This window comes from Drosophila elegans, unplaced genomic scaffold, assembly GCF_018152505.1.
Source record: "Drosophila elegans isolate 14027-0461.03 unplaced genomic scaffold, ASM1815250v1 contig_476, whole genome shotgun sequence".
Classification (NCBI taxonomy): domain Eukaryota; kingdom Metazoa; phylum Arthropoda; class Insecta; order Diptera; family Drosophilidae; genus Drosophila; species Drosophila elegans.
Genome location: NW_024545863.1, coordinates 19,842,613 through 19,866,688, shown reverse-complemented (window position 1 = coordinate 19,866,688; position 24,076 = coordinate 19,842,613). Strand labels below are relative to the sequence as shown.

Here is a 24,076-nt window from a genome sequence, read left to right as displayed (position 1 = left end):
GGAGCATATTATATTACTTACTGTTGAATTTATAAGTTCCATGATATGTTGCTAAAAGTTTAGGTATCCTAAAAATGTCAAATATTCTATAGGACATTTGTGGGCATAAAATTGATTCTTTTTTTATTTGCTCCAATTGCCTTCGGAAATCCCCAAACAAATACCATTGTGCCATAAAATATTTCAAGCCTTAAGCGTATTCTAAATTCGACTATCAATAGAAAGTATTTCCATTTCCATTTATTTGTTTGTTTTGCTTTGTGGCTTTCTTTGATTTTGACGTAATGCTTGGGCCCGCGGTCTGTGACGCCCAGTGACAAAAGGGATTAGTTCTTTGTTGTCGGATGTGGGGATTGGGAGGTGGAATGGTGGAACGGTGGTGGTTGAGCTGGAGCCACAGCCGCCAATCGACTGACAGTTATTAATTGCCACTTGACGTGGCTCCGACGGCACAAGAAGCGGCCCCTCTGAGTTCGTGTCGCTGCCAATGCTGATACCAATGTTGAGGCTGTTGGCCAAGACGATGCTGACACCCATCAGTCAGCGAGCCTGAACCCGGCTTATGAGTAATTGAAATTGCGTGTAAATCCGTGAACGCAAAGTGGCGCCGCGATAAGAGTTCAGAGCGAAACAAAACAACAAACACTGCACTTCGGCACTCCTGAGGTATGTATTTATAGCGACTTAAAAATAACTTATATTACTCCTTTTTATCGTTCAGCCGTCTTCCCTCATTTATCTCCGTTGCTGAAAACACTGATGGCGTAGAACTCGGGTACCCGGTAAACCTTCAGTCGTTCGTGGCTGAATCGTCCGTTGGTGAGGGCCTTCACATAAAATATGTCCTTCATATCGAGTTTCTTCCGCTGGGAGGGTTTCGTTTCCTCCAGGACAAGGTGCTGCTGCTTGGGACGATAGCCACTGGACTTATCCTGCAGCAGCTTCACGAAAATGATGTCCTGGTCGTCATTTCGACCCGCCAGAGTTCGAGCCTGGTAGAGATTCTCTCGTGGCTGCGGATAAATCAGCACAGGTTGAATGGGCAACACCTGGCTGGGCGATGTGGGATAGGCCTCCAGGTCATCCGGGTCCGGATCGCTAAAGTGGAAGGCAGGTGCTGCCCATGATTTGATGGGAAGGTAAGCTGCCACCAGGAGTAACAGGCCAATTGTGTGGTTTATCTAGAGTACAAAAAAATATATTAACTTACAACATCTGAAAATCAGTCTTAACAAATTCCTCGCACTTTTAAAGATATTTTTTTAAGGTCTTTTTTGTAAAAAAAAAGTATAATCTAAAATTTAAGCCAGTTTAATAAGGCGCTTTGCTTGTATAACAAACATGTTCTCGGCAATAAAATACGATTTATGTTGGTCTGAATTTCCTTGGCAAGGATTTATGGCTTTAATTTAGAGCATTTTAAGGAAAAGTAATTTATAAATCAAATAAATCATAAACCCGCAAACTGTTGGCAAGGCGATATAAAATTAACATTCAATGTCTTTTTGATATAAATTAAAAAGCCAACCGAGTACGGTTTATAAATATGAATTGTAATATTTAAGCTATTACCTATGCCGCATATTACACAGTACCAACATACAAATCATTCTATCTCTAACGACTCATTTATCACATTGATTTATTAATTGACCAGCCTGATCAAATATAAGATAAATGGGAAAATTATGAAGCTATAATAAAATCCTGTTCAACATAGATCTTAACACATGTATTTTTCGCATCGCTTGTAAATGATTTATAACCTTCTTAGAATCATTTTATCACGGCTATTTGCATATCTAATTGATCTACAAAACTCGGCAAATTAATTGAGCTTTGTGACCAACCAGAATTGGTTCCAGTCAAAACATACTTTGATATTTGGCCATAAGCTGGCAGAGTGACTTAGTTCTTGACTTTGAATTACCGTTTTCATTGCGTTTCGTAATGCCCCGCTCAAGTTCGCCCGACTAAAATCGAATTTATATTTATTTTTGAACCTAAGCGGCTTTGATTCGCTTTTCGGCACTCTTGCCCTTTTTGGCCAATAAAAACGTAATATCACAGACGATAAAAGCGGCGATCGAGCGCGACTCGCGAATGTCAGAAGCAGACTGGCGTGCGACAAGGCCAAGTTAACTTCATTTACCGCCCGACGAAGCCACCGGCAGAAGCTGAAACTGAAGCTCAACTAACAAAAAAATAAAAAAACCGAAATTACAAAAACAAAAAAAAAGGCCCGAGCTGGATGAAGAAAAAGCAGCAACATCAGCAGCAACAGCAGCAGCAGCGCAGCTTCGAAGCTGTCAACAAATTGCAAACAAAGCCAGGTGGCTGCGTTAACACCCATTAACTGCGGGAGGAACATCTAGTAAATCAACATAAATAGTTTTTAAATTATATTCATGTACAAGTTATAGCCCATTATGCCCAAGGAAATTAATAGATATTTTAAGGTGGTAAATAAAAACATAAATAGTGTAGGACAATTTAGTTTTAATATTTTAATTTATTTTTAAGTGCAGTATCAATAAAAAATAAATAGGAAAATGCAAATGACTGAAAATATCTTATACTTGATATTTTGAAAAATTTAAAACCATTTATTAAAATATTTAATTACAAACATCTATTCTTTTACTGCAATTATATTCCATTACAAGATTGAGTAACTTCCTACCCATTGATCGCTAATGGGTTAACATACAAAGATGGACTAGGGGGCGATTTATTCAATGTTTGTGCTATTAATTGATCACTAGGTCGGAGTGTCGATAGGGTCAATGTTATCAACCTGCGAGCGCAGATCAATCAACTGTGTTTGATGAGCTCAAAACTAATTTCCAGTTGCTTACATTTCGTTTTATCTGCGCGTAAATTTATGCTCATGCCCCCAGTGATGTCAAAATTTATTATTATAGCCTCTGAATGGGAAGCCAGGTAAATGGAAAAAATCACATAAACGGTAGAAATAAATTTAAGCAAGTAGAAATGCTTAATTAGCGAATAAATATTTGCGCAGCCTTGGGTTAGTAAAGAGTTTTGCACACTTGCTCGATGGTTTTATGAGTGTTTATCTGCTGCCTTTTGTCTGTTTGCAGTTGAGGTTAACAATAATAATAGAAATTTCTTGTTAAATACACCTTGCCGAGGGTTCTTCAGTTTGATTGCTGGCAAATCAATCATACGCACCGTGGCCCCAGAGCTGAAAATCAATTACAGCGTGATGCAGAAATAGAGTTAAATAAATAAGCATCGGTAATTGAAGCAACATAACGAGTAGAGGGTTGATACAAGGCCAAAAGCGAAATTTAACCGCTTTAAATGTGAAATTATGGCCAAAAACGTAACGGAAGCAAAACAAATAAACATCCAAGTGAAGCGCAAATAATTACAAGCTCTATGTTGTTTGGCAAATCAAAACAGTTGTCGCCCGATTTCGCTGGAACTCGATTGAGATTCGTGACTGATTAATTGCAGCGCATCTCGAGCCCCCTTTTCCGCACTTTGCATATTCGATTTGGGCTTTCATTTCGAACTTGTTTTCGCTTTCGTCTCGATTCTTTTCGGCCAAGAAGCGTCCGCTTTTAATGAGCTCATTCGCATGCTCATCTGGAATCGTGTGAAAGGTGAATACCTATGTTGGCCAGCTCTGTCCATCGAATGTTTTTTTTTGTACCCACACGGCTACCGTTTGCGCAAACTTCTGTAAAAAAAAAGGGAAAGCTTTTCGATTTCGAAGGTGTCGGCATCGATGTTTGTGGCGCCAGCATTAGCCGCAAATTGTGGTTTATGCGTCTGGCCGGAAACCATAAACGTTGCGGGAGTAAAAGGTATTTCATATCAACTTAATGTAGCAAAGGTTAATCTGTAACTAAATACAATAAAAACCATTTTTGACATGCATGTAATAGAACAGAGTGCATACAAATGGGAATAAGCAAATTAAAGGGCCATTGTGGGTATTTTCCAAAGCATTTAATTTCATTACAATTCTAAAAAGTTGATTGAATAAATTGAATTCAGTGTGGCTGATTCTCGTCAGTTTAATTCGATTTTGTTCTGTGATAGTTTTTTGTGGTTATGTTATTTATTTTTTTATTTACGCTTAATTTGGATGTTTTTGTTACATATTATATAACATAAAACTGCGAAGAGGGAAATAAAAAAGCTTATGGAATTATTGAATATATTTTTTTTTTGTATATTCCGCATCTGCTCTCACATTTGTTATTTTTGGCCACTTTATTATGCAAGGTATTGTTGCTAGCAGTGGAATTTTATTTGGCTATTATATCACACTGCTGATACAAATAAAATGCAACAATTGAAGTCCCAAATAAAATGGAGCGAAGCCTAATGTCTTTAATATTCATGATAAAAGTTTGTTTGGCTTAGTAAATATAGATTTTTAGGATTTTGCGCCGCATTTAAATATTTTATTAAAACTAACAACGAATTTTGTTCATAATTCCTTAGCAATATTATTATGTGGTTTGTCCTTAAAAGACTGTGTAATGAATATGTTAATTGATTGAACATTATTTATTGCCATCCATTAAACGCATTGAACAATAAATATCCAGCTGGAAATAAATAATCCATACGTTTTTTCACATATAGAGTCTGGTTTTTTCTTTGTGAATAATTTTGATTTGCGTTAAAGAGCACCATTTTAATCCCAATGGCCAGATTTAAGCGGATATTCAACATTCAACACCTTCTGCTGTGGGGTTGCTCGCTTTTTCGCACAATTTCCCGGGCCATTCGGGCCTCATTAGCATTGTTAATTGATAACAGTTAAGGGTTGGCAGAACGACACAAACGGAAACGCACAGTTTATAACGAAATAATCATAATTCTGTGGAGAAAAATGCCTGCGAGCGTGTTAGTAATGTTATTCATGTAAATGAGCAAGTTCTGTCTATGGCTTTGTGCAAATACGAAAAGCCAAAAGGTGCTTAACTATGAAATACGATGACAAGACAAACGGCGTTTGCTGCGCGTTTTTAATTACCATAATTACATAACTGCACTCACACCATCACGCACTCACGAACCCACACAAGCACGCACTCACGCACACAGCAAACTGTTGCCCACGCCTGGAAGTATGCAGTACATTCACCTAGGAAATCAAGGAGTAAAGGATGTGAGTTTTGTACACTCATAGAGCTGACTGGGCTTTTTACTTTCAAAGCTAAAATAACATGTAAATAGCAAGACAACATTTTTTAGATTCACTATTTTAGGCAGCGTAAGATTTGAACTTGGCTTAAAAAAAACACCTCAATTCTTTTAGCTTAGCTATATTTTACCAAAGCTAAGGATCGATCAAATTACTTAAATACATTTAGTAGTTCATTTTAATTATCTTTTTATTTTAATATAAAAATTTTATTTCGTATATATTTTAATGTTTATATTTTAACTATTAATTAATATTAAAGTTTTTATTTTCATACAATAATGTTATTTTGTATATTTTGCTTTCAATATTGTAAGTAATAATTACCTTTTTATTTTCTTGTTATTCATTTTTATTTTTCTGCTTATATTTGAAAAAAAAAAACAATAAAAAATTAAACAGCTCGCAAACCAATTAAAGTTTTTATCTAAGTCAAGCATGTGAGTTACTTTAATGTGATCATTTTATTCTTTTAAACCTAGTCACATTTAATTTCTGATACACATTTAAACTCCATATTTTTTTAGCTGAACAGACAACACTGAAGCGGTCTGAGGTGATTGGTGGTGTGGGGGCTGTCCCTTTATTGTTGTAATCGCATAAACTTAAATAGTTTTTGCCAGCCACTTTGCGGCTTTTAAATTATTTTGCGTGCTCCACTTGAGCGGAGCACCTTTATTTGGGGCCCCGCCCGTCGAACAAGGGTTGCGAAAGGTCCTCGCGGGCGCATTCTGTGTGCCGGGGACAAGGACCTTGTGGGTGGGAGGGGAAAATTACAGAGACAGCAGCAGGAACCGAAGTGGGAGTCGGGCTTAGTGTCAGTGTTTGAATGTTTAACTGGCTCCGTTAATTAAATTGCCCGTCTCTGGCGGAACCCCCAGCCCTTGGATACTTTCCACCTGTTTCCCGGCCGCAAATTAAGCCAAAGTTTTCCATTCCCGTTTGCAGGTTTTCTTCTGTCTGTTGCATAATTTGCACCCCAAGCTTCTTTTGGCCGGGGCTTCCCCTTTGGCGGTCGCGTGGCGGCACAAAAAAAAACTTGGCTAAATGGTTTGCCATTAATTTTTCGTGGCATGCCGGTTATTAACCCGCCTGCTACCTGGTACGTCTCCTTTCTATTCCCCATGTTGCAGTCATACTTTGCAGCGAGGGCGTGGAAGTTTTGTGGGCGTGGCTGACACAGTTTGCAAATCAAAGCAGAAAATCACAACTGGATTTGGGCGGGCTGTAACTAATTGAAAAATTACCAAGCCTCGGTCTGTAGATTGCTGTAAAGTAGAGTAAAATACACAAATTGATAGGTTTTTTTTTGCTTTTCACTATTTTTTTCGAGATTTAAACTTAATTATTTGTAAGCCTTATTTTGACATTGTCATTGATTTGATTACCTAATCTCTTTAATTATCGCTAAGAAAGACAAAAACAATCAAACTCAATTTACTCAAATTGAAACGAGTTCCTAAAATAAATATAAAAACATGCAAACATTAAATAAACACTAAGAGTAAGACTCACATTCCCAGTCTAATAAAAAGCCATCATTTTCACCCTACCCCCAAGTAATTTCCTCGTCAACTTGGAAATTTGTTCTTAGTTCTTTGAACTTAGTTCTATTGTTGTTGACTCAGGTCGGGGTCGGAATACACGTGACTGCTTTTGAAACTGGCTTACTTGATGATTTCAATTGAATTTCGGTCACATCTTCCGACAATCCGACAATCGAAATGAATTTTGGCTTTCATAAATAAATACTTTTGTTAAATTGTCCATGTTCAGTAGGCTCCGAAGTCGAAATCCGCATTCCCGGCTACGGATCCTTGTGCATGACTGCCCTGAAAATCCCACTCCGTCTGTTTGTCACTGGATTTGAATATGCTTTTAATGCTCATCACGTGGCTGGCCAAAAATTGCCCAAAGCCAGAAAGCCAGAAAGCCATCACGGGTTGGGGTCAGGGTTCAGGACCGAGAGTTTCGAGTTTCCAGTCCCTGGTCTCCATTGGATCAAAGGCGCATTTAAGCAGCTTACCGCTAAATGAAAATCGGTTGAAATTTTCATGAATTCCCATTCATTGGCGTAATGAAAAGTGCGGGAAAAATTCGATTGGCAAGAACTTTTAGCCAACAATTAGCCGAATTGAAGAACATTAATTGATTTTCGCCGTCAGTTTGATTTTCAATTTTCCGGCACGCCCCCAAAATCGAAGTTAAATGCGGCTAAAAACCAACAGTGGCAAAACAACGGCAAACATGGCGAAAAAATAGAAGCTAAATCTCTCAACTTTGATTGCAAATTTCTTTTTCCTCCACCGAAACATTTTTCAGCCCTCTCCCCCACAAAATCCACAAACAGCTGGAGCCCCAAACTCGGACTTTTTTCTAATTTTCCGTTGCAGTTCACTCGTTTTCTCCTTTTTTTTTTGCATACTTTTCGTTTTTTCTTTGCATATCTGCTTTTATGTGTTCAGAGTGGGATTCAATTTTATTACGGGATTATTTTGATTTCATTTAAATGGATATTAAAAGGATATCCACTAAATTTATCTTACTTTTCTGCTTTAAATTTAGCTTATAATTTAAATTAAATCAAATTATAACTTCAAAAACCTGCCAGAGGTAAGTTATAGTAACTGCAGTTTCGCAATGCATAAAGAACAACCAACCACAGTTTAGTGACTAATCAACAGCTTTGAGTTAATTTACAAAGTGTGACAACACTTTGTTAAGCATTTTCCCTTTTTAAACTTAATCCGCCCCTGACCTCCGACATCACATACATTTTGCATGTCCCTTTATTTTCTTATTTTCCAGATTTAGTGGGTAGCTTTTTCCAAGCCGGAACTTGCAAAAGTGTTGCTTGCAAATGTTTACAGTTTAGTTGTGCGGATGTGATAAAAACAATTTGATTGCAAAATAAACTGCAAAGAGCATCGAACTAGTGCGGAAGGACCAAATGGCAAAAAAAAGTGTGATTGGCGATTGGAAAATGGCATTGGCATTTTTGACAGGGCCCAGAATACAGGAGAAATGCTTTAGGAAGAGTGCAGAGCACCGAACCGGAATGCGAATGGGAAATGTTTGATTGAGTCCCCGTTTGAATTGATTTCGGACATCAGCAGCCGGCTGTTAAAGGAAATTCCCCCGAATTTCAAAGAGAAGAAAACTGAATTTTAGCTTACGCCTGGGTTATTTCACTTTTCAAAGTTGAGCTCCTAATTCGGTTAAGCATTTTATGGTTGCACACTCTACGAATGAGTGATACCTGAGTGTTTCTGGTTAGATTTGGATATTATCGAATGGGTTAATTGGCTGGATAGGTTGCAGTTACATTTTATGAAACTGATTACAAGTAACACTGTCTTTATTTCATATACTTTTTGCCATAAGAAACGAAGATTAACAATTTAATACTTTAAACTCTGAAATTTGTATTCTAATTTATGTCATTGAAGTAAAGCATACAAACCTCTTAATATTAATTATATTTTATATATGTTTTTGTTTTTCAATAAAATCGTTCCATTTAATTTACTTTTTGGGTGATTACAATCAAACTTACGATCATTGAACAAAGGGTTTCCAGCTTTAATTGGAATTAAATATACCAAAAACAAAGACATAATCCTTTCCATGATAATTTGTGTCAAGTAGAAACGTGGCCATTTTCATTGACTCCTTGTCCTTGTCCAGATGTCTGTTTGTCCTTGTGAACGCCTGTCTGTCAGTGGTAAGTTATGAGATTAATGGCAACAAAATGGTTGTGGCCTTCTATGGGCGTCTAATTACATTCTGTCCGTTTGACAAACGGGAACAAAAAACTCATTAACGCACTTGCAACATGTCCTAAATATAATATTCATAACAATTTCTCCATTTCCCCTCTTCTCTTTGGTTTAACATATGCGCAAAAGTTTCGGAAAGCTGTAAAAATAACTCAAAGTGAATTTGTTGAGTGTTCCGATACTCAGTTACCCTGTTTTAAACTATAATTAACACAATATATCAATATTTTATTTATCTTTTATTATTATTTTACAATCAAAACTGCTGATATTATAGTATCGTGTATGTATATAATTTAAATATATATCTTTAACTACATATTGCACATATTGCAACTATGTATATATTTTTGTTGTCTATAATTTTTTTTAAAATGGTATTAATATTGTACCTGTTACGGACCATGTGTCCTTGCAGTTTACGAGGTATAAAAACTGACGCAAAAGTGCAAATAAAAACGCAGTGTATGTCGCTCATGAGCGTTAACTTTTCGGTGAGTGTTGCCTTTATGCCAGTTGCCAGTGAATAAGGCTGGTGGGTGGAAAACGGTGGGTGGGCGGAAAATCCTCATGACTCCACTTATTCGCATTACACATGAGTGACTGTATTTGTGAGAGCCACATGTTTTACATGAATCACAGTTAGTTTTGGGATGCTTTTCCACTTTTCATGCCGGCGAGCGGGAAATGTGTACATAAACCACAGACGTGACAACAAAGCTGCGGGCACCCTTGTGCTGTGAGTGTCCTGCGAAAAGTGACAAAAGGCATTGACAGGAAACAAAACTGTCCACACGCAAAAACACAAACACAAATAATGCTGGGTCACAGAAACAAATGCAAAGACAAGCGAATGAAACGCAGCCAAACGAAACTTTTTGGTGGCCAAGGATCATGGTCACGGTCGCACAAACAGATAAGATAGGGACCCTTCGATTCGATTTCGGATCCACATGAGGATGTGGCTGCCAATTTTTATTGATGTTCGACCGCAAAGTTTTGGGGTCGTTTCTCAGACTTGAGCCATGACCTTTCTTGAGTTGTCATTTCTTAGAACTTAGAACTTCTTAGAACCTTGATGATTATTTTTATAATTATAATTGTTTTTATTTTGTAGCGTTTTTTAAAAATATAAATGTTTAAATATTCGATTTAGAGTAATTTTTAAACAATATAAATTTAAATTACATATGCAAATATTCTTCACTAATTTCATTTAAAATTTCCTAAAGAACAGTTGATTTAATGTCAAGTACTCGCCATATTATTTTTTAAAAATATTTATATTTACAGAAAACGGAACCATCTTTGAGTTTCTGTATTAAAATGAATTGATTCTTTTTACCCTAATAAGCAAACGGTCATTTTCATTTGGCTAATTTAAATTAAAGGTGCCTTTATATTTCATTTCGATACGAATAAACATATTTTTTCGAGTTTAATTGAGTTTTAAAACAAATAGATTTGAACCACTGCAGCACTAATGTTATCCCTATCAGTCTGTATCGGGAATCTGTATGTGCGGTGCAAGCTGTGTTTCTGCGGGTTTTGTGTGCTTGGCCAACTGTCAAGCGACTGTCAATTGTTAATTAAATGAATACCCTCGCCAGCTGCTGCCACCGAGTTCAGTTGATTTGTTTGACCAAGCTAAGGCTGTAGCTATCGCAACAAATATATATATCGTCTGACTTTTGGGACCGAACCTTCGAGACTGTCACACAAACTCAGTTGTGCACACACTTCTGCAGATACATTTATTGCAAAAGTTTGCTGCGACAGCATCTAATTTGTGTTAGCTTTATGTTAATGTTGTTACGGCCTTGACAGTTTTATTGCCCGAACTAATAACTTAATTGACAATTTGGACTCTAGGGGGAGGTACACTTTGCACCTGTTGTGCCGTAATGTGCGTAATTTATGAACTGAAACATTAATAATCGGCTCAATCGATGCTGCACAATTTGATTTATTAATTTTCGACATTGCGTTGGGTCAGTGGAGGGAATAATCCGATAAATGCCTGAAAGTATGCCATGTTTTTGGGATTTGTGCGGATTTCCTATGTATCGGATCCTCCCATAATCTGTAAAATATCCAAGAATATATTTATCACATCCATGTACAGATTGATGGCTGCGAATATGTATTCCTCTGGACTTATGGAGTACCTGTGTCTGCCGCCCATCATCAGTTGAGTGTCGTAAACTAAATAAACGGAAAACAGCAAAGCACTGATGGAGGCATATACGTAGGTGAAAAGACCACCGCCCACGAAAATGGTCAAGATGCCGAAAAGCAGCAGGATAATCAGGGAGCTCAACAGGAAGCCGCCCATCATGGTGAAATCGTACCGGGTTTGTAGTGCAAATAGAGTGAGTCCCAGGCAAACTGCAGCCGTAATCAAAACGGCTATGAAAATCTCCATCGGAGCAAAGCGACACGCAGCTATGGCCAGTAAAAAGGATTCGGCTATTGTGAAGGCGGACAAGAAGAGAAGGTTCAGCGGCGATCGACGACGGAGGTTCTCGTTACAGGCCAAGGTGACCAGTATAGCCACGACCGTAAACAGGGCCAAAAGGAACATCCAAGTGCTCTTAGCCACCCCCAATCGCACCTGCTTGTCTATTGTAAGGGCCGTGATCACCACCAGCGACGTAATCATTTGCAGCAGCAGAATGAGGTACACCTTCCGAATGAACCCACGGCGGATGCTGCTGTTGCAGAACTCCAAATCCTTGTCCTGACCCTCTGGTTCCGTCTCCGATCCGTAGGCTTCATATCTTCCCAACGGAATGCTCTCCGCCTGGCGGCTCCGATTTCCATACTGCTGCACTGGTTCTCCGACAACCTGCATTCTGGATATCACTCTTCAACTGGCTATTTTATAAATTTCAATCGGTGATATTAATAAAGGTAATGTAACTGGTATTTTTTACTTGACAGAAATGTCATAAATAAATGATTTATTATATAATTTCAAATCACGAAAAAGCTGATTATACTGCGATTACCAACAGCATAAATTCGGCTTAAATTATTATTTTTATTAATAAAAGTATTTATTTGCAAGTTAATTTTCTAAAGACTCATTTAAGACCCTTTTAAAAAAATGCATTAATGTATATTGGTAGTCTATATTAAAAGCATTAACAAATTTTTTACTGTTTTACCTATATAAGTTATGAGTTGCTTCGTTAAATATTTATTGACGACCAATTTGGGTTTTAAGTATAAATTAAATTCGCAATCTTGCACAAAACAAAAAATTTTAAATCACTTTTAATCAACTATAAACAATTTCAGCTTGTTTTTCAGCTTGGTGGGTCAACAGTTTATGGCTTGATCTTGCCTGTGGTTGGATTAGGCAGCAACAACTACAACAGGTGTTGCCTTCCCGCCCGGAACTCATCCCTATCTACCCCTCTCTCTCTAGCGCTTCTGCGCCATGAATGTGATGAGAATTCAGCAAAAGTTGAGAGCTTCCCGTAGGTTTTTCAGATTGGATGAAAGCGAAACGTTGTGCTCAGTACTTTCGGCTCCTTTGTGGGCTGGAGTGGCCGAAATAAAACCGAGTGGGGACTGCACTTGGCATTTTCTGATTGCCTGGCCCCCCCAATTTGACGTAGTTCTCTGTGGCAACCAAAGCCGGGCTTTTCGTACCCAACTCGAACTGAAATAGGGAACATAAAAAGCCTTTTATACGTACGGTTTTGGTGAATATTTAAAGGGACGAAATTAGCCAAATTCTCGACAGAAATTAACTTGACATTTGGCAGAGCAAGATGGCTAGCTGTTCATATGTCGGTTTTTCCAATTGTGCCTAAATTCGGTGTACTTTTGTTGGCACACATCAACCAAAGTGGCATTTAGTCATGGCCCTATAGGCCAGGATATAGCACACAAATCCTACCGTGGGCACGTCACATGTTGCGTTTTAAAGTTGAGCACCGCACCATCCACTTTTTAAAGCCCTAAGCTTCTGTCAAACAACTATCAACAAGTTTTGCTTTTTGTCTGTTTTATTTTTGTTTTTTGAGGTGGTTGGAGGAGTTAAGCCCCAAGCTGAAGTGCGTCACGTGCCCGCAAATTTTCCCCCGAAAATGGCTAATGAAAACAGCCCCAGTCAAAACAGAAACCAGATAAGGACAGCACAAAAGGGAAAAAGGGCGGTAGGGATTTTCAAGACTGGGCGTGGCTGGCAGACATCTATCAACACTTTTTAAACTTTAAATGAGTTTTCTAGCGCGACATAAACTTTGCCTGGTTGGGGCCGAAAAAAACACACAGAAAAAAACAGATACAGAAACTAAAAAAGCCGCTGCACAGGGAAAAAATATAAAAAAAAACTTTTTAAGTTTTGTTGTGACATATTTTCAGAGCGCTATTTACAACGAAACTGAACAGTTATTATTCTCATTTTGAATTTCAGTAATCAGTAGTTTATGGTAAAATCTGATAATGTTTTTTGGATGCTTATATCTTATTAATTTCAATGACAATGAGAATGATATTATTTTTCTGCGTGAAAAAGAATGACTCCGAAACGTAGTTGAACCACAAAATCGATAACAAAAGACCGAGAGCTAAACGCTGGTCAAAAGTACAGAAAATGGGCAAAAAATATAAATGGACCACAAGCCAGTGATTCTGGCTCAACAAATGCTAAACAACCCATGAACAAACCAACAACGAGCTGCGAAAAAGCACTGACCAACAACAAAATATTACGCTGTATATACGATATTTACTTGTTTAGGGGAAGGCCATTGCAGTATAATCTATGCAAATCCACAAGAAATCTCCTTTTGCGGATTTAAAGTTGATAAAAGTGTGCTGCAGCCATTTCAGTCCGTTTGATGGCGTTGGTGTTAAGAGTCCAACGACAAAAAACACCCGGACGAAAACAGGGCAAGAAATGGTTGTAATTGTGTGCGTGTGCTGACACACGGATACACACACACACAATCACATATACTTATAGAGTACAACACTCCATGATTCGTGTGAATTTTCGAGCGCAGAGAACTCAATTCTTCGCGAACATTTCCTTTTTTTTATGCATTATTACGTTATGTTTTTATGCATATTTTTATTTCATTTTTATTTTTTTCTTGTTTGTCATTGTTGAATTTTTGTGCTTGGCTGTGGGGTCCCAAAGCCATTCACTCAAGAACCTCAACCCTTCACCGGGGTCATTAAAATTTACAATTCGCCAAGGGCAAGAAACTTCATTGCACCAGAATTCGTTGGCCTTGTTTCTGATGCAGTCAGCTGTCTTTCTTCTGCGGGTCCACAATTAATTTTTAATTTTGCAAAAACACTCGCCGTTGAGTTGCAGACAGGTTCAGGAAGAAAGTTCTTTACGTGTTGCATTAAAAGGTCTGTCTTTATTTTAAGACTAAAAACATTAATATAATATTATTTCAAAAATCACAGTCCCCTAAAGGCATTTTTTCATTAAAATGCTAATTATCTTGGGACTTCTAGAGTATAAATCAACAATAAATGTTACAAGACAACAACATTTTTGGTCAGTCTAAACTGCGAAATGATGCAAATATTTGTTCTCTTAAGATGAACAAAATATGATGCATAAATACTTGAGCTTTGAGAATTTCTATTGTAATTTTTACATTTTAAAGAGAATGGCTTTTTTCTGACAAAAACTTAGTACTATATATATTTTCGGCTTAAATTCCTGAGTTGTACTAAAAAAGTTGCCTTGTGAGTTTTGCCAACTCCATAATGGAGTCACTGAATCCTTTGAACATTTTAAGCAGCCCGACACCTTTCAGCCCAGTTGATTCATAACGCAATTTTTGTGTGGATGCTCAGCATTTGCATTTTGCATTCGCATGGCTTTGGAGTCGGGGCTTGTGTCATGCAAATTGGCAGCTTAATGCCCTCTTCGGTTCAATGACTCCATGCTGAATCGACTGAGATGTGGATGTGTGGAAAAGTGTTTAATATGCTGCACATAAAGCTCCCCGACGGCTGCTTGCAGTTCACAATTTTCAGCTAGACTGCTGCGACTGGAGCGCAAATATTGTTCAAGCTAGCAAAAATATTTGCCAATAAACACCACACGCACACAGGAGACAGAGCCAGAGACCGAAATGGAGGCGAAAGTGGCAAAGTTTAACCACAAAATGTCCGTAAAGTTCATGGCCATTGGCTCATCATCGAAGGCACTCAGACAGAAGGATCCAGGATCCTTGGTCCTTGGTCCGGCGGCTATAGAGACGAGGGACAATCAGTCAGTACAGGACGAACAGCTGCTCCTTGTCCTCCGTAGATGTCCTTATGCAGTTTAAGCCAAGTTATGCTCTTTTGGCCCCAAATAAGTGCAGGAAATTTTGGGGAATTTATGTTTGAGCCAAACTCTTGTTTAATTCAATTTCAACTTTGCCTCAAATCGGCCACTCTGACACTTATTTGTTGGGTTATTTTTCGGGTGGTTTTCGTTTAATTGAAATTCATTTTGCGCTGCCTTCTGGCGTTTTCTGTTCGATATCGCATATATTTTAATTGTTCTGTGGCCGAACCGTCTTCGTTATGCTTACAACTTTAAATGCCCACAGAAATGCAGCCAAATGGTATTTTGTTTCTCAGTGGTTTGTTTTAGTTTGAGATCTTTTATTATTGGGTTTCATTTTACTATTCATTTAATCCCTTATTGCAACAAACTGATGACAAATGTTTATCCCTTGGGGCCGTAAAAAGGAAATGAAAGTAGATGGGAAAATTGTAAATCAATCGACAGCACATTGAACACTTCAGCTCACATTGATAGATAATAGGTTTTGTTGTGCAACTAACAGGCTTTATTGTGTTTTTATTTTTAAATAAATTGGTTTTGGGTTTTGTAAAGGGATTATATTTGTTAAAGGCAAAAAACAAAAGTGTTTGGATTGCCGACGGCTTAGCTTAATGTTTTAAACTTTACACACTCTCCGCATAAATTGACCTTAAACATGTAAGTGAAAACAAATAGGGACTCAGAAAATACAATAATATTATTATATGATTATTTTTCATGGAGTGCTTTACCGAAAAGGTTTCTTAAAACTTTACCTGCGGAACACACACTCTCGGGATTCTATCCTCCGTACTTGCGCGAAATGCCAGAAATACTATTGCAAAGCAATTGCTTTTGGGATTTATTTTATTTGGGTTTTTGAGTTTCACAAAAATAAGCGAAATTTTCCGCGCACTTGTTCGCATGCATGCATGAATAAATATTTTATTGCATACGAGCACTTGGGGGTCGTTGGTTCTTCGTACTTTTCGGATTGTGTCAGGGAAAGCTCATAACAAGGAAGTTTTGTTTTTGGGATTATTATAGTTGGGACTGTGGGATACGCATATCAGAAAGCACAATTTGTTGACAAACTGGATTGCAGTACAGTAAACTGAATTACCCGCACATTCAGAAACCGAAATGTGGACTTGTTAAAAGCCCTAAGTAATTCGCGGCTATGACCCATATCGTTAAGCTAACTAAACTTTACTCAAACTGTGAAACTACCTAAAGTTCGAATAAAATTTCTACAATGGTAAATGTGTTTACTCTGCTGGATTTGGAAAATTTGTCATTGTGTTGTCAAGTTTTGTGGCAATCTGAGCCACACAAAAATGACAAATGCGGGGGCCAAAATGCCCCAGAACTTTTTAAGTTGATGCCCTTTTTTCTGACTGACATTTCCTTTAGCCTTTAATGGAATCGTAAAGCTTCTGGTAACAAAATGTTTGTTTCAGTATTTTTGTGTTATTTTGGCAAAGGGCAGAGAGTGGCTGCAAGTACGCCCACTGCATGGTTTTTACGCCGTTCACTATACACTGCAGGAAATTATACTTGATGTTTATCCTTTAATCATTAAGATTAAATGTGCATTCAGTTATTTGATTTTTAAGGAATGAAATCCCTAAACTTATTTTTTAAAGTGCAAAATATTTTAGATACTTTTATTTTAACAAGATGTACTTTATTTTAAAAGTGCATTAAGTGAAATATGCAAGAGAAAAGTACCAAAAATAAAGACAAATTAAATGTATCCCATAGTTTGTTGTGACATGACAGTACAAAGAGCTGAACTGGAAATGTAATTCGCAAATTGAGCTCGATTCTTTTCCTGTTAGTGCAGTCGCCCGTACACTCACACAAGCATTCGGAACGCACGGAGCGTACTCCGATTACAACGCCAAGTCGTCGCGGCAGTTGGTTGCTCATACGCAGCGTTGTCGCCGGGCGGATTTCTGCATTAATTAGAGCAACGGTTGCGCGGCAGCGGAACGAGTAGCGAATCGCGTGCCCGGTTGCATGCAAGCGTGTCGAGTCGCCCGACTTGACTCCGTGCGGCAATTAAAACGCTGCAATCGATTCATTAAAACACAATTTGCAGTGGAAGCACATCTGGTATTTCGGCATTATGGCAGATTACGGCAGGGTGGAGCAGGTGGACACGGACTTCCTTTGACAGCAGCCTTCGCCGAAACGAGTCTAAAAATTCGCACAGCTGTGCCAAATTTGCGAATAGCGCCGTGAGCAAAGCACAAGTTTCGCAAAAAGCGAGAAAACTCAAGCGGCAAGAATTGTATTCAAAAAGGACGCGCGCTTAATTTGGACAGTTGAAAAGTTTCGGGGGCATCACAAATCTGCTGGCATAATTATTATGAATTATGCAGCAAATAACTTGGCTCTGCTAATGGACTTGGCCCACGGCCAGACCCGAGACTTTGTGTTACCCGTACCCCCGGCGAAGGTAGTGCAACTAATTGACAAATGATGATAAAGTGTCTCGGACAGTCCTCCAAGGGCGGACTCCATTCGTCCGTACTTTCCGCCCGCCTTATGGCACAATATTTTCTTAACCTGACCGAGTCCGGGAATTCCGTTCGTCTCGGCCGCACTTTTAAGGTCTGATAAAAGCTTTGTTTGTGCTGACGGAAACGGATGTTAACTGCCAGAGCGAATGGCCGCTGACAAGGCGTTCGGAGGGTGGGTCCTGGATGTGCTGGGATATTCCCACCTGTTCGGCACCGGCCTGAATAAATATTTGACCAGGCTGTGCCCTCGGCCAGGGTATCAAATGTTCGCCAGCCGACCGGCACTTGACCAGCTTGATTTATGGAGTGCCAAAATGCGTTTACCTTGGCTTCGCTCACACCCCGTCATGTTGACTTTAAAGCGTCAAATTTAAAATCCTATTAAATGAAATATTCAAAAAGGGTTTGCGTTTGCCCCAAATATCGACCCCTCTGGTCCACTGAATTATGCAGGGCGGCGAGGGAGTTCCTATCTCACAAAACATAATTGCGAATATTTTAATCATCTCTACATACCATCCCCCTCGCAGCTCACATTTTTCGCAGCTGAAGTGCCACAAATTCGGAATATTTTCATGCCTATCTGCAGTGCCAAAAATAAATGCGGTCCCGTCACCTGCTAAGTGTCCTATAAAATATTTCCGCCGCTGACACCGGGCCATATCTAAAATTTGTGGCGTGATTTATCAAGTTTTTTTTTTGGTTTTACGTTCGTATAGAGACATTGTTGGAAATTGAGCCAGTCACTTTAAACATTTTGACGGGGATTTTAGGGAGTGACAAATTGTAAAATTGTGTGTTGAGAAGACATTGTTTCACTTATGGGATTTCTAGATTCCAATGAAGTTTTTTTTAGGTGGCAGATTTTTAAATTGTAGCAAAAGCAAAAGTTAAATATCCTCCTCTTTAGTTAATACTCAAACAGTAAGACCTCTTTTTTACGTTTTCCTTTGGCATTCTTCTGTTCCATTTACAAAGGTAAGATATCTTTTTCGATGCCTAATTTATCCGCTAAAATATTTCAGGCTGAAAATGAACTTTTTCGCATTCTTGCTTTCCCCACTTAATTGGCCTAATTTCTATGTATAATTAAAAATTTTGTGCACTCCTTGTGTAAATTTGAAACCTCTGCAAAAGGACGAATAAATTGGCTCAATTTAATTCCCTAGGGCTAGTGGGTGAATGTTTCTGCTCTGAGATTCCCAAAGGGGAAATGTAACAACGCTGTTAGTAATAGCAGTGCCTTTCATGCACTGTGCAAAATACTTAATTTTCAATAATTTTCAAAATTGTTTTTCATTACAATTCAATATATACTGACTGATTGCTATTCCATGTTTTTGTTTTGATAAATATTATATCATGTTTAAGATAATGTGACATGGCTATCTATTAGCTCAGCATATAAGCTCGCCTGTTCCATCTGGTGTATGGATATGATGCGTTCCCTGCTAATCAGCTTAAGAATTTAGCATATATTATCATATCCCAATAATTTACTATTATTCTGTGCGCGTGTGTGGGTCTCTGCTGATATCTGAATTGCCATGAAGTTCCCTTCCCCCAAGTTTCCCGGGGTCCCTGTGCGTGCCTGCCATTTAATTAACTGCACAGACAACATTTTCAATCTCTGCTCCACTCGTCTCCACTTCGCAACCCGATTTCGATGTCATTGCGCATTGCGAGTGGAATTGGCAGTCCGAAATGCTGTTATAATAACGCAAACAAGCTGTTGGGCTTACAAAATCTAATCCCCTTGTCCGTCTGTATGTCGGCGGCACTAAAAACTAATTGAAATTGCCATATTTCATGTATAATATACGAGAGCAAGGCTTTATGGAATCTTCAGTCGTATCATAAAATTTGATAATGCCATTCGGATTTTCACAGCACTAGCAGGATGTCTTTTGCCTGTGGATACGAAATGGGAAATTTTTAAGGGGGAAACATAAAGACAACGATTCAAGGCTTGCATCACAAAAATGTTAAAAAAAAGACGAAAAGCTTTGATCCTGATTTCGCAACAAAGTTCCATGACTTTCAAACAATATAAAGCTTTTTCACCATAACCATGAAAACATGAACCAAATATGGAATGTCAAACCACGTTGAACTCGTTATAATACCAATCGATTGGAAAGATTTTTTTCCACGTTGGCAGAAAATGGATGATTTAACCACTTATGAAGAATTGGCTTACAATTGAATTTGAGCTTCGATAGCTTCGCTCGCCAGCTGTTCAATACAGTGCCTCGCTTGGCTGTAGGTGTTCTTTTGGAATAACAATCAGTTATTTGGCAAAAAGAAAACAATACAACACCTCTTTGAACTGATTATTATACAAATTATTGGTTTTAAAATTTTTTCGACAAAAACAAGAGGTAACCCCAAAAAAAATGTGAAAAATTTTAAAAAAAAACATCAACCTAGACACCAAAGTGAAGCAACAAAAACATAATAAAATGCATAGTTATATAATAAAATATGCGATACATATTATTTGAGAGAGCCATTAGAATTTTTCGCGACATTGGAAAGCGAGCAGACACAATATAGTTGAATCCGTCAAAAATTCCGGGCTTTTTAGCAGACAATATCCAGGCGATAGGGATCGCAGGGATCGTATCCTTTGCCCCGCCTCGGAATTTGGGATAAAAGTGGAGGTGGACCGTCCAGTAGGAACTTACGCTTCCGTTGGAAGTCATTCAAGCCATCTTCGCCGGCGACTTTGGCCGGCTTGGGCCTGGGCCTCTTGTCCTTGCCCTCTTGCGGATTCCAAGGACGGACCAGAGTGCCCTTCTTCTGCAGATACTTGATCATGTTGATGCCCTTCTTCTTGGTCTCCAGCGCGTCCTTCTCCGCCTGTTTGGCCGCCTTGGCTGCATCCTCGGCGGGCTTGAGGAACCGCTTGGGGAAGCGCACTGGTATCGGTTCGGCTTTTACGCCTTTTGGCTTTCCAACGCCGGCGGCGGGGAATCCTTTCCAAATTCCGCCGCCTCTGCCTCCAAAGCCTCCTCCCGGGCCTCCCGGACCTCCCGGACCTCCAGGTCCTCCAGGACCCCCCATTCTTCGTCCTCTTCCGCCGCCAAAGATTCCGCCACCTCCACCGGCACCTCCACTGGCACCTCCACCGCCGCCTCCGCCCCCCCAAGCTCCAGGCACGCGGGGTCTGCCGCAGGGCAACGGATTGGGTCCGTGTGGGCCACCGCCCATCAGTCCGAAGACCCCATCCTCGAAGACCCCCTCACCGGGCAGTCCGAAGGCCGTGCCCATATAGCGATCTCCCACGGCGCAGTCGAAGCCTCTGTAGTAAGGTGGCACCCGGATGGGATACTCCGGCGGCAGGGGCATCTGGTCCCTCTTGGAGGTTTGGGTGCCATGGTTCACGGTTTCCGGCGGCGGCGGCTGGCAGGGCTGCTCCGTTCCCGCCGGCGGGGTGACATCGAAGTCGAACTCCATGTCGCTTTCGCTGGTGTCCGTGAGCACCAGGTGGTCGCCAGCCGGAGGGATGCAGTGCCGCCGGCACTCCCTGTCTAGAGCCCTCTGCAGGTGGACCTTTTCGACGGGATGCCGACAGCTGCACATCATCAGGGTCTGGTGGCAGGTGCACTTGTGGAAGCCCTTGTCCTTCAGCTTTCGCTTGATCTCGCGCAGGGCCACCGCCAGTTCGCTCTTCACAATCCGGAAGGTGATGGGTTTCTGGCGCACTCCCAAGGGCGTAAGCGGTCGCAGGGTGATGAAGATCTCCCCATTCTTCTTGCTGATATTGAGCACTGGCGAGGCCAACTCCTTTTCCCGCTCCAACGTTTCCGTGTCCTTGCACTTGGCGAAGGCCGTCTCCTGGGCAGGTCGGTCCAGGAAGAACTTCATCAGGCGCTTGATGGGCTTGCGAATGGCCCCCGGACGCCAGCCCAGCTTCTTGGCCTCCCAGCTCTTGCTCCAGGCCCAGCCATGTCGACGTGAGACGAATCCCGACTGCAGGACGCACTGCCTGTGTCTGCTGGAGAACTGGCCCTTGTTGTTGGGCGGTACATAGGGTGCCTTACGTGGCGCCCGGCTCTCGTTCTTCTTGGGCTCCGCCTTAGCGGGCCGGTCCGCCTTGGGCACCGCCCGATCACAGTTCTCGTCCAGCTCGGACATCTTCTTGGTGTCCTTGATGTCGTAGAGATCGCGCAGCTCCGAGAAGACCTTGGCCAGGTAAGGGCGACAGTCGTCGGAGCTCTTGTTCACCACGCAGTAGTCCTCGGACTCCTTGGGCTCCACCTTGGGGCACTTGGGTCCCGGCTGGTCGCTCTTGAAGATGTCGGCGCACAGCTTGCGGATGCGACAGTGGGCACACATCTTGCCGAACTTGCAGGTGCAGCGGCAGGGCGGACACTCCTCGTCCTCGGCGGCCTTGTCCTTCTCCCTGTTGGCCTTGTCGCAGGGATCCACGCAGTAGTCGTCCAAGGTGGCCGGCCCCTTGCCCAGGTACTCGAGCAGGATCTGGTCCGCCGACAGCTTCTTCTCCCTGTGCCGCTCCTCCACCACGGGCATCGGCTTGATGCCACACTTGGGGCACGCTGCGAACTTTGGCAGCCACGACATGTTGGTCAGGCAGACCGGACAGAAGCGGATGGGCTTGATGTCCGGCGGCTGACCGTCGCAGTCGGCTATGGGCACCGGATTGAGGTTCTTGTCGCAAAAGTCCGGCTCCCGATCTTCGACGGCGGGCAGGTAGGCGAAGCACGGCTTGTCCGGCTTCGCTGGCAGCTCCATAAACGCCGGCGGTTCTGGCTGACACCAGCAGGGATTCATCCCAAAGTTGTTCACCTCGTCAGGATCACGACAAGGCGGCTTGGGAGGAGGCATACCCGTCCGCCTGGTTATCGTATCGATCATCTGCTCGTACTCAATGGCCATTTTCTGAATGGGATAGGAAAGCATTATTTAATGACTATAATTAGAAAAGTTCTAACCTTCAGTTCACAGCAGGCTGGGATGCCCGAACCGTTGTCCGTCATCATGTTGTACGGCTTAATGCCGCCTCCCTGGCTGCGATATCGATCCAGGTCCAGTTTGAGGCGCTCGTCGCCCTCCTCCTCCTCCAAATCATTGCGACATGGCTCGCAGGCACTGGGACACACCTGCGACTCGCCCATCACGAACATGATGTCCTGTGGATTGATACTCCTATCCATATTGCGACTGCATACGGTTTCAGGTTCGCTAAAAAATGGGATTTAAATTAAAGACATCATAAATTAAATTACTAAACAAATTTGGATAAAGCTTGGATAAGACAAAGCAGTAAAGAGATCTTAAATAAAACCAATTTGAAAGCCCAGCAAATTATTCTTTTAATATACTCCCTTCACTTACTCAGCGATGCACATGATGACCAGTCGGCAGAGGAACTCCAGTTTGCCGGTCACCTCTCCGGCGGACGTCAGGCTGATAACGTCCGAGTGGAGGATATCGGCCATGTCCTTTTCGATTGTCGCGACCACGCTGGGCGGAAAGGAGGCCTGGCCAGAGCCAATCACCTTTTTGCTGTACGTCACGGTGAAGGCTATGCCGCAGTCGTTCACATTCTTGCGGACCTCCTTCGGCTCCTTTTGGAAGGTGAGACCAGCGCCAGCCTTGAAGTCAGTGACATTGATCTGACTGGGCGTGAGTGGAAATGAAGTCTTAAAAAAGTTGGCAGTGATTTCCAGCTTGGCTGGATTGGTGAACTCCGTTTTGTTGGCCTGCACATTCGTGACAATGACGTCGAATACGAAAATGGGAAGTGGTTCCTTCTTCGGCGGGGCTTGCTTCACTTTTGGCGGCTCTGGTGGAGGTTCGGCAATAGCTACCATCGACTTCTTCTTGGGTCCCATCTCGAAGGCTTAAGCTTATCCTATGGCTTGTAATCTGCAAGATTTTACTGCCTGTCTGGGCTTTTGGCTGTGGCGGAACTCGATTTCCGCTTATACTAAATTTTTTTACTTTGGATTTTTGAAAGTACTTTTTTATGGACTTACTATACTAAACTTTACAATAAAACTGAGATGGATGGGCAAAACAGTGTTCTGAATATAAAAACAAACCCAACTCTGACCAGGCAAAAATGAAATAAGTCCCACAAACACTTTTGACAGAAATCCAGGGCATGTTTCGTTAGCTCTTTGGTAGCCGGTTCTTAATCGGATTTTTTAATGAATATTTCCAGTTATCTGATTCGATTGGCATACTTTATGTGTTTGTTTTGCTTTGAGATCAAGAATACTGCTTAAAGCGCCGAATCTACGGCGAGCCC

At 40.9% G+C, this 24,076-nt stretch overlaps 3 protein-coding genes across 6 annotated transcripts; all 3 read right to left on the bottom strand.

Annotated features, from left to right (window-relative positions):
- Positions 1 to 651: 651 nt before the first annotated feature.
- On the bottom strand, positions 652 to 2,358 carry LOC108139136. 2 transcript variants are annotated; one of them, XM_017261750.2, is made up of 2 exons: positions 1,877 to 2,358; positions 652 to 1,181 (listed from the first exon to the last, which is right to left on the bottom strand). In XM_017261750.2, exons 1-2 carry the CDS (start codon positions 1,937 to 1,939, stop codon positions 732 to 734), a joined length of 513 nt encoding a protein of 170 aa, XP_017117239.1. In that variant the 5' UTR covers positions 1,940 to 2,358; the 3' UTR covers positions 652 to 731. The 2 variants fall into 2 exon arrangements, with proteins under 2 accessions (XP_017117239.1, XP_017117240.1); XM_017261751.2 differs by having other exon boundaries at positions 1,931 to 2,351.
- An 8,558-nt stretch (positions 2,359 to 10,916) lies between these two features.
- On the bottom strand, positions 10,917 to 11,899 carry LOC108139157 (protein lifeguard 1). 3 transcript variants are annotated; one of them, XM_041709373.1, is made up of 2 exons: positions 11,139 to 11,899; positions 10,917 to 11,053 (listed from the first exon to the last, which is right to left on the bottom strand). In XM_041709373.1, the coding sequence occupies exons 1-2, from the start codon at positions 11,822 to 11,824 to the stop codon at positions 10,963 to 10,965; spliced, it is 777 nt and encodes a 258-aa protein (XP_041565307.1). In that variant the 5' UTR covers positions 11,825 to 11,899; the 3' UTR covers positions 10,917 to 10,962. The 3 variants fall into 3 exon arrangements, with proteins under 3 accessions (XP_041565307.1, XP_041565308.1, XP_017117264.1); XM_041709374.1 differs by having other exon boundaries at positions 11,585 to 11,899; XM_017261775.2 differs by having other exon boundaries at positions 10,917 to 11,899.
- Positions 11,900 to 20,254: 8,355 nt separating this feature from the next.
- Positions 20,255 to 23,889, bottom strand: LOC108139366. The gene is made up of 3 exons (XM_017262092.2): positions 23,158 to 23,889; positions 22,755 to 23,004; positions 20,255 to 22,701 (listed from the first exon to the last, which is right to left on the bottom strand). Exons 1-3 carry the CDS (start codon positions 23,655 to 23,657, stop codon positions 20,380 to 20,382), a joined length of 3,072 nt encoding a protein of 1,023 aa, XP_017117581.1. The 5' UTR covers positions 23,658 to 23,889; the 3' UTR covers positions 20,255 to 20,379.
- Between the last annotated feature and the right edge of the window lie 187 nt (positions 23,890 to 24,076).

Excerpts from the sequence above, each read along its gene's own strand:
- LOC108139136 (XM_017261750.2), bottom strand. The coding sequence starts at position 1,939 with ATGAAAACGGTAATTCAAAGTCAAGAACTAAGTCACTCTGCCAGCTTA. Across the intron at positions 1,182-1,876 it reads GCTTATGGCCAAATATCAAA|ATAAACCACACAATTGGCCT; the intron begins GTATGTTTTGAC and ends TTTGTACTCTAG.
- LOC108139157 (XM_017261775.2), bottom strand. The coding sequence starts at position 11,824 with ATGCAGGTTGTCGGAGAACCAGTGCAGCAGTATGGAAATCGGAGCCGC.
- LOC108139366 (XM_017262092.2), bottom strand. The coding sequence starts at position 23,657 with ATGGGACCCAAGAAGAAGTCGATGGTAGCTATTGCCGAACCTCCACCA. Across the intron at positions 23,005-23,157 it reads GTCATCATGTGCATCGCTGA|CGAACCTGAAACCGTATGCA; the intron begins GTAAGTGAAGGG and ends CCCATTTTTTAG. Across the intron at positions 22,702-22,754 it reads CAGCCTGCTGTGAACTGAAG|AAAATGGCCATTGAGTACGA; the intron begins GTTAGAACTTTT and ends TATCCCATTCAG.